Source organism: Echiichthys vipera (genome assembly GCF_963691815.1).
Source record: "Echiichthys vipera genome assembly, chromosome: X".
NCBI lineage: Eukaryota > Metazoa > Chordata > Actinopteri > Perciformes > Trachinidae > Echiichthys > Echiichthys vipera.
This window is the reverse complement of record NC_139825.1, coordinates 22467980-22477924: the sequence shown is the minus strand read 5'-3', so window position 1 is coordinate 22477924 and position 9945 is coordinate 22467980. Positions and strand designations below refer to the sequence as shown.

At 40.3% G+C, this 9945-nt stretch overlaps 2 protein-coding genes across 3 annotated transcripts in view; both read left to right on the top strand.

Moving 5' to 3' along the window:
* Positions 1 to 243: 243 nt before the first annotated feature.
* park7 (parkinson protein 7) lies at positions 244 to 5280 on the top strand. Its single transcript, XM_083939008.1, has 6 exons — positions 244 to 421; positions 943 to 1044; positions 1817 to 1876; positions 2757 to 2826; positions 4356 to 4442; positions 4782 to 5280. The coding sequence occupies exons 1-6, from the start codon at positions 332 to 334 to the stop codon at positions 4940 to 4942; spliced, it is 570 nt and encodes a 189-aa protein (XP_083795134.1). The 5' UTR covers positions 244 to 331; the 3' UTR covers positions 4943 to 5280.
* Positions 5281 to 5573: 293 nt separating this feature from the next.
* kcnab2a (potassium voltage-gated channel subfamily A regulatory beta subunit 2a) overlaps positions 5574 to 9945 on the top strand; it is a gene marked incomplete at its 5' end in the record, with an annotated part of 100234 nt that continues 95862 nt past the window's right edge. For both annotated transcript variants that reach the window (XM_083939503.1, XM_083939501.1), the window contains one exon: positions 5574 to 5622. The remainder of the gene's footprint in view (positions 5623 to 9945) is intronic.

Genomic DNA, 9945 nt, shown 5'->3' with positions numbered 1-9945 from the left:
CAATTTGAGCGAGATGGTTGAACTTCCAGTAGTGTTTCCCTACAGAGGGCAGAAGCATATTACTCTTGTTTATGCACGTTTTACAGATCATTTCTCTTTGGATGATACACTGGTGTAAGCCTTGCAACTATTTTCTTAGGTAATGGAGCCGTACTTGACATGTGTGCTGTCATTGGTGTACAGCACAGTCTTTGAAAGGGGGATAGAGACACGCAGCCTGGCAACCCTCCCCCTGTCAAAACCTCACCGCAGAGCATGCCAGTTGCTCCTGGAAGTTGCACACTGACTGAAGCGTCTTTGCACTTGACTGTCGCATAACTGTAAGCTAGCCATGGCAGGGAAGAGGGCGTTAGTGATCCTGTCTAAAGGTGCAGAGGAGATGGAAACTGTCATCCCTGTGGACATCATGCGCAGAGCTGAGGTTTGTTTACTTGTTGTGTGCTAGCAGTTAGCTAGCTGGCTAATAATGCCACTGATCAACATTAGCCAGCTAGCTTAGGTTTATATTGTCGTTAGCCACCCCTTCAGTCAGTCCACAACACTATCATGATTTTAAAGTTTTAGTAGCCATAGCAGCCGTGTTAAGACATAATGTTTCTGTCACTGTGATGATGATTGAAATCATAGAGTTGAACATAGGCTGCATATGAAACTTAACGAGCTGTTAACTAACCTTAACAAACACTTTGCCGAACAAACAGGATCAGTGTCGTTACTAACACTACTCACATATATAATAAGCTATCTGGTCAACTGTTGACGCACTCAACCTTTAAAGTGAGAGGCCATGTTAAATGTCAAAAGTCTAACGCGTCACTGCACTTCTCCACCATTTTCGAGCCTTCAAAATAAAAGTCTCTATCCATCAGTCATATCAGACCGGGTGCCATTTCGTGCCTTTATGCTAATGTTGTACTTTTTTTTACCTACCCAAACCTGAAGATTGCAGTGACGGTTGCAGGACTGACGGGCAAAGAGCCAGTCCAGTGCAGCAGAAACGTCTTCATCTGCCCTGATGTTAGCCTGGAGGAGGCCAGCAAACAGGTTGGGCTCAGCATCTACCGACTAACACTGCAATGGCATGTTCATAGCCTTAAGCTTTATTTAGTTATTATTATTATTATCATTCATCTTCAACCGCTTATCCCGGGGTCGGGGTCGCGGTTATTATTATCATTATTATTATTTGTGTATGTGTGTGTGTGGTCCTGGAGACAGCGAGCAGGGTGTTTATATGGGTATAAAGTTGGCAAGGTGCCTTGGCCCCCCCTACTTTACGCCCCTGGCCTGATAACTATGCACTTGGAGCACAAAGGGTTCCAGTGACATCATCGGCCTTGTGAGAGGTTAAATACCTGCATCTCCACACCAGTTAGTTGGACCAGTCCCAGCCTGGTCAGATGCGTACATGAACTGATGAAGCCTCTTGGATACGAGCTGAAACGTCTTCCTAGACAAATAACCAAGTCCAGTTGCTTTTGACTGAAATTGCTTTGGGGATAACGATGACCTGGACAAATGAGAACATCCACAGGCTGTGACATATATTGTCACAGAACTTTACAGGTTTTTAGTTGAGATCAAAATAAAGTCTGAGTTCAAAGCTGGGTGTGGTCTGAGCAAGTAGGGAAGGGGCCATTGCCCCACAACTTTATGCCCCTGGCCTGATTTGGCATCGCGGCTCGTGTGATCCTATTATAAGATGGTTTCTAGTTACTATTTTGTAATCTATATATTTTCAGTTTGTGCCCCTTCAACAATCGAACCAAGCTATACAAGCTGTCTACAATATCAAACCTTGCAGTTTCTCTCCCAGGGCCCATACGATGTGGTGCTTCTGCCAGGAGGAATGCCAGGGGCCCAGAATCTGGCAGAGGTGAGAGGTCTCTTCATGTTTTGATCCATTTCTTGTTCTTCTTTAAATTTTTGTCAGTCGGCATCCTGAAAGTTGCATATCTACTTCCTTCTGGATTTAATCATCTGCTTTTATCCTATTCAATTACAGCATTGCCAATAGTCTAGTTACTTTCAAAAGCCTAGTCTCCACTCGTCCTAGCCTCTGTAGCCCTCCAATCATAGCCCTTCTTTCCTCTTCATACTTCCTGTATGAAGCCAGGATGTGCTCCACTGAATGTAATGCCCAACTGGATGTTTCCCTATGACATAGTACTATTCAAGTTGTTCAGAATGACTTGCTCTTATCAGTTGATTTCACTATTTCTTACTTTTCCCAACTTAATTTTGTATTTCTTTTAAGGGCTTCCTTTTGTTGCACCGTTCCATATTGTTAGAACTGTTTGATTATTTCCCTCAAAATTATGCTTTTTCCTGCTGATTTTGAATGTTTAATGTTAATTTCACCATATTCTGTCTCGTCATGACATTTTTTTCTAATTGTATTAGTAATTTAATATCCTGCTGAATACACCATTTTACATGCTGTGAGTGTCATGCATTGATATTTGGCATTGGATTACGTTGAGAGGTGTAATTTTAAGCTTTTTTACTCTTTAACTTTATGTTAAAATAATAAATGGCTACATCTATGCTACAGTTGTTCTGTAACCCTGAAGAGTGAAGTTATTGTTTTGTGTTTTTGTTTAATACATCTTTGGTTGTATTAAAACAGTAATGGGTTATTTTGGATGTTTGTAACATTGGCAGTTAGTTTCAATGATTTCAGCACATTCAGCATATACAGTGTGCAATTACACGGCCTGCAAATGACTCACTCTGGTTTCTGTGCTCTCTTTCAGTCTCCTGCTGTGAAAGAGGTGTTAAAAGATCAAGATGGCAGAAAAGGCCTGATTGCAGCCATCTGTGCAGGTACAGTTTGTGAAAACAAGCCAAAGTTTAAATTAAACAGGACAAACCTCTAATAGTTATGCCTTCCTATGGGTTAAAGTCTTAATATGACATAACCTAAAATGTGACCATAATATTGTTATAATATGTTATACAAATACAGAGTGGTGTTTATACTGGTACATGCAGTAATCAAGGAATAAATGCAGATTCATTTTCCAATTTAACAAAACATGCACTATGCCATCATGAGACTTGTAAACATTTACCTAGAAATAACATTAAACAGTTTTAGGTTTGCTCACAAATAGAACTAAAGATCTTGGACAGAAAAAATTCAGTTCAATGTGTATGGCAGTGGATTCAGTGGTTTTTCATGTTTTTTAGTAACCGGATATGCCTTTGAAAGAGTTTATCACATACCTTTACCAAATTTTGAAAAATATACAGTTAACAGTTAATTTATGGTCATGAGTGAGACCTCTTTTTGGCATATGGGATGAAAGGGTGAAGGTTTGATTAACAACTGTCCCTGAGTGAACCCACATGCACTGCCATTTTATTTGACAGCCTCTGTGTGCAGAGAAAGGACACTGTAAGGACATTTTTGAATAGGGCAATGCGGCAAAGTGGATTGAAGGGTGTCCTAGAAAAGAACTGAAATCCTCACAGGAATATAGAGTTTAATGAACCTGCTAGTTGCAAGACTTTATTATTCTACCCTAACATTAAAATGATTATCTAATGTGAAAAAAGTCAGTTCAAAATTGACTCGATTGTAAACCAGTACAATCACAAACATAAATGAATTAACAATCAGGATAATTCTTTCATTAAATATTTTCTCTTTTTGAATATTTGTCACATGCATCCCCACAAAACATAGATACATTTTTTAAGGATTCTTCAGATAATAAAAAAGATGGTCATCATCATCATCCTTCTCTCCATGTGTGCCTCACAGTCTGACTGTGGTTTTCAGAAGGTCTCTTTCTACCACACTGGCGTCCTCTGGGTGGGGACTTGCTGTAACTGGAGTAGTCTGGTTTTAACTGGCAGTCTGCTGTTCTGCCAGGGGAAAGTGTAATCTTTAGACTGCATGGGAATGCAGCCAAGGAGCATAATCAATAACTTTCTATTTATTAACAGTTTTTGGATGAGCTCACTGCAGTGGTAGGACGTTGCCAAAGTTAATGCAGCAGCAGCAGCAGCAGTCAGTGTCTTCGGCCTCTCCCTTTTCCTCTCTACAATGTGGTACAGTGTCTTTGGAGGGAGGCTGAAACTGTATACTGTATGTGTTTATTCTTAGAAACAATGGCACAGATGAGGACAACTTTAGGACATAATGTTGTGTGTTATGTTAAATGCACCATTTTCTGTATTTTGATTTTGTGTTTAGCTTGAGGGGAGTCATTGGAGGATGCAGTATTTTATCCACAACTCTAACTTTTCTGTAACAGCATAACTGGACTGACACAAGCAACAAAACAAGTGTCACTTCATCACAGAAAGCAGTTAAATGAACCTTAAATGGCTTTGCCCCTCTGCAGGTCCCACTGCTCTTCTGGCACATGGCATTGGTTACGGCAGCACAGTCACCACGCATCCTGCCATGAAGGAGAAGATGATGGCTGGAGGTAACACTTGCAAACAAAAGGGTGTAAAATATTGCTGAAATGTACATCTAGGGACTTTGGCATTTGCAGCTTTAACTGTAATTATTTGTAAAGGGCAGCAGGTGGAGCTCTACTAGCTCTTTATCATCTATAGAAAATCATGTCACTATGCAGTAGAGTAGAGCACACCACTCAGATGAAAGCAGATGCAGGAATTTGACAGTATATACTGGAAATGGATCATCTATACCTGAGTGCTTATTTTAACAGTGTGGTGTCTGATCTGTAGCTTTCAGCCTGTAGCTTGGAAGCTCTCATATTGTGATTATCCTTATGGTATTGCTCTCTGTCTTTTTTTAGACCACTATAAATATTCAGAGGCTCGAGTACAGAAGGATGGACATTACATCACCAGCCGTGGGCCAGGAACCAGTTTTGAGTTTGCCCTGACGATTGTAGAGGAACTTATGGGGGCTGAGGTTGCAGCTAAAGTCAAGGCTCCTCTTATTATGAAAGACTGACTGTAGCTATGTTCACTTACAATCCTGCAAGCAGCACCTCATGCTTATAGTCCTGCACTACTGAGACAGCTAATCCAATGTAGCCGACACAAAAAGTCTAAGTCACCATTCTCCTTAGAGGACATGTTTTCTGTTCTTAACAGGTAATTGTCTTCCTTTGTCTTTCTTGGTTGGCAATAAAAGGCACTCTTTTTTTTTAACAAAGACATACAATATTGATTCACAGGCTTTCCAGATTATATTAAATTGATTTTTGCTACATTGTAGTTTTCCCAGAATCTCCTCATTATTTTTTGACAGCTTTTATTGTTTCACTTGACAATAAAACAATCAATCTGACAAAACGTTGTTTGTCTTACTCCTTGGTATATTTTTTACTGTAGGTCAATGTGACTTGTTTTCACATGCAGTTGTTGTCACCTAAATATAGGCTGCAGCATCATGTCATGTACTGTGAGTTCTGCTCCTGCTTAGAACGCGGGAAGCAGAATCCGAATAGATTGGCAGGTGGTCTGGCCAATGAGAAGCCTCGGCCCGGCTACAGTTGTATTCTAACTGTCGAATGGCAGCTCGCCCACAGCCAGTAGGGCGGGGCTCTGGCGCAGCAGCGTGGTAGTTGTGTCAGAGCAACACAATCCAGAGACTTCAGTCAAAAAAGGAAGAGAAGGATTTCAGCTACGGTGAGTACATTGTGTTTTCTCGAGGGACTGTTTGTGTTCTGTGGGTTATCTCTACTTCTATCAACGAATATGTTCCTCTGAAATCAATTTAGATGGCGTTAATGTCGGCTAATTTATGTCGGCAAAGCAGTTCACGCAACGTTAATCACGGTAACTATAGCTACTAACGGGTGCCGATATGACCATGACATTGTCTTTACCGTTAGTTAATTACACGGCAGCAACACCGACATAAGTTACATAATTTAAAGGGGCAAAACATGTTTATTTGCCGTGTTTAGCTTGCTAAGTAGGCTGAATGGTGAGCCTCAAGTTCGCTGCAATTCATGGCATAAAGGATTGACATCAACGTCTCAAATTGGCCGAGTAACGTCACCCCGAGGTAACGTTCACTGCATGTTCGTAATTAAAAACATGCGTGCAGAACTGTGTGTATAGACTAAATGCCTGTGAATTCAGAGGGGCGTCGTATCTTAACACTTGAGATATCGTTCAGCAGATGTTGCAGATGTTGATGAAGCTCTCTTCATCCTCGGCGGCAGCCGCAGTCAGAGTGTGCTGCTGCATACTGACTGTAGCTGCTGCAGAGGCCAGGCTGATCCCTTCATCATCATCATCATCACCGTGACAACGAGAAAAAGCACGTGCAACTAAATAACACAATTAGGAAGACTTTTGTGCATACATTCTTATTTCCAAACACTTCCAATGTAATAATGTTGAAGTTAAGGCATGTTGGTATAGCTGCCATTAAACTACTTGAATGACTTATCCTCATAAGACATAAATGGACAGTCATAATTGGTTTCACCATTGAGCCATCTTCATTGACATGAGGCCCTCAACATGATCTAATTTGCGTTTGAGCACTTACAGGAAGTACCCGAGGTGTTACCGCCACCTCTGTCACTTTATAGAGACAGGAAACGCAATGCAACAAGTTATTTGCTGGCAGACTGACTGCATTTTCAATTGCTGGGAAACCGCCTCTTAGTCATCCTTAGCAAAAGCGTGCAGAACCACAGCAAGTCAGGGGTCATCCAAATAAAAAAGCAACTTGTGGCTTTTTCATCCACCACTGTACAAACAAATGAGACAAAAAAGACTGTGAGGTTCTGTTCCCATTACAGTGCATGAAGAGAGCATTGTTTACTTTTAGGATCACATCACATCAAAATCCAAATCTTCCAAATCATGAGTGCGTTCTTGTGTAGCACTGTTACCTGTGGGTACTGTGCAAAAAGGTTTAGACTGGTTGTTGACAGTCTTTGATGGGGCTACGCCTGTCATGTTGAGGTAACATCACTACATTTTGTGCATGTTTTATTTCTGTTTCAAAAGGAACTAATAGTTGCAAATCCCTGGAAGACAAACGCTAATAGTGTCATGATGACATGTTTTATAGCACAGTCTGATTAATGCTATGTTTTTCAGTTGGATATTTCTGGAACGCTAACATTTTGCGCTGTTGCACATAACATGTTAGAATTATTCTGCTTGAGCAGCTGTACAGTAAAGAGCTTGAGGCTTGACTCCCTATTTCTGGATGGGGCAGAGGAGGGAGTAGTGGGGGAGGGGAGGGGGCTGAAGTCACTGTGACTGAGTCATTGGTTTAGCTAATGATGCAATTAGAGAGCTGCACTTTGCATCTCCTGATTAGATCCCCCTACTTGCAGTGGCCTGCAGACAAAGAGTGGATTTTCTTGCCAGAGTCGCTTTGGCAGATACATTTCAAAAGGTAATAGACAATTTGCAAACAATGTTGATTTTTAATTGCATCAAATGTCAACATTTTTTTTGTGTCATCGGCAACAAAACGGATAGATTTGTCGATCTCTTGCACTTCACCCGATGTGATCTGAATTATAGCTCTTGGTGATTGTACAATTTAGAGCCACTACATCAGTGATGCCTATACTTAACTAACCCTACCAATATGTGAAATACTGATGTTTTTTGATGGCCACATTCACCCGCAGATGGACCGTCTATCAGAACAAACGACAGAGAAACTTAGTTTACAACACACTCAGAGCTGCTGCTCAGGATGCCATAACACCACTATATCTATACATGGAAAAAAGTCGTTGGCTGCTCTGTACAGTCCCTTTTTAATGTTTGCACGATTAACTCCTAACATATTCACTTGTGTCCACATACTTGTGTCATTTGTGTACATTAGCATATTGAAACCGAATCACACCTTAAAGTCATTATGAAACTGAAAAAAGTGACTTTGTAAATGATGCTTTACCATTGTGGTATTGCTGCCTAAGGTATTTGAGGACATGATGTTAGATTATCTGCTTTAAATTCATCAGTATGAGTGAACTTGTTTTTAGGAACCATTTACCCCTTTAATTACCCTGGGGGACATTGTTTTTTCCAGAGACATGGTTCGGAGCAATTACTCTAGAAATGAAAAGTGCAGACTTCATTTATGTTTGTTTTTACAAGAGAATAGGACAAGGGATTTGCATAGATGCGTTAGACTTTTATGTATACCATTTTATATGCCAAGGTTAATGAGAAATGCTGAATTTGGCTTTCACAAAGTTACATTTATCACTCTGTCATTAGGTTGTCTGCACTGCTCTTGTTATTAGTGTTCCATAAAGAAATTGTGTCCCACAGCTGTATATGGGAAAAAGTATACAAGCAGTGAAACTTAATTAATCTACAAGTATGTTTTTTTAATGTATTGCTGATGGCTTTAACTGGATTGTATTTGCACTGACTTCATTAAAGTAATTAGATGTGACCAATACATGAAACGTTCGATTATTTTGTCTGTCCTTAGGTCAGGTACAATTAGCAGAAGTATGATATGATGTATAAAAGAGGACCCTTAACGAAAACAGGAACAATACATACTCGGCTCGTTTGTTGTAGTATGGAATAACTGTGTTTGTTGGTGTGCTTGTTATTAAAGGTGAGCAAATACACAGACAAGTGCAGATCCTGTGCAGTCTCATGGTGACCTGTTAGTTGTGCAGCATCAGCTGTTTGCTGAAGTATCTTCAGTTCTGGAGTAATTGGTAGTCATTCATACACTTACCTTGTTGTCAAGAAAAAAAGATCCTCTTGGGATCCACATGTTTTTTCAAAGCTTAAGCCAATATGTACTGCTTCCCTACCCTGCCAACATATTATATTCCTGCAGCCTGATGGCTTTTGACTTTTCTATAGCACTAGTTAAAATTAAATTGTTTTAAAGATTTTTGCAGTGTATCTATGAACTCGAGTTTTGAGATGTGAGAGTAACTTCACCCTTCATGTCTTTAGATTATCTGACTGAGAATCCAAAACTATAGCAGTAGCCTGGCCTCATCGCCCTCTTGTGTTGTGAGTCTGAGATCAGCCAATAGTGCATCTCTTGGCTCATACCAGGTCAGGAGCTGATCCAGGATTGTGGGGCATTGTGTATTTTACAAGAAGTTACAGACTAATTCCTCAGCCTGTAATTTTGTTTACTTAATGCCTGTCACTTGCTCTGTTCTCTCTGGTAATCCCAGTGAGACTGTGCAGAGACTTTAGTACTAAAAGCCTAATGGCCTTCGGTAATACCCAGAGGACCAAGGGCAGATTTTCCATCTGAAAAAGTAGTTTTCACTTTAGGTAGCAGTGAAATGGACAGCATCTTGCATGGAAGCTTTCAATGATCCACTTACTGTAGAAAAAAATGCAATAGTTTAAATATTTAAGTGGAAGTTAATTTTCCCCATCTTATTGAATGATTGCAGACTCACAGACGCACAGAAAAGTAGTGATTAGTAATAAATCAGGCAAAGGGCAGATAAAGCAGTGTTTTTAGATGCCTGCAGCATCATTCTGTACCAACCATTATAGCGTATAGTGTATCTGTTTAGACTTAAATCAGTTCTTGTATATTGTTAACATTTTTAATATTTCACATTATGCATTTCTTGTTCCAGTCAAAATGAGGTTGAAGTTGCCAACATGTGAACCCGGACAGGAATGCAGAGCTGTGCCTGTTAAACTCACTGGTCTGAGTCTGATGTCTACAAAATGGAGTAGCAGCAAAGCCGTGACTCTCAGATGCTGTCGCTTTATTTAGTTGATACCTTAATATGCCCCCTGATAAAGATCCTGCAGATTGGTTTAGACCATTTAATGTTTATTATCTCTCTGTACAATCCATCACCTTAAAGAGGCATGGTAGAGAAAGGAAGAATGGAGGCTGGCGCCATACATTGTTGTGAAATTACATTTTGGTGTGTTGTGGGGACATCAACCCATTCCTTGCAATGGCAACAGCAAGGATGGGTTAAAATGAACGGCCTGGTTGTTTCTTAAACCTTC

Excerpts from the sequence above, each read along its gene's own strand:
- park7 (XM_083939008.1), top strand. The coding sequence starts at position 332 with ATGGCAGGGAAGAGGGCGTTAGTGATCCTGTCTAAAGGTGCAGAGGAG. Across the intron at positions 2,827-4,355 it reads GATTGCAGCCATCTGTGCAG|GTCCCACTGCTCTTCTGGCA; the intron begins GTACAGTTTGTG and ends GCCCCTCTGCAG. Across the intron at positions 4,443-4,781 it reads GGAGAAGATGATGGCTGGAG|ACCACTATAAATATTCAGAG; the intron begins GTAACACTTGCA and ends GTCTTTTTTTAG.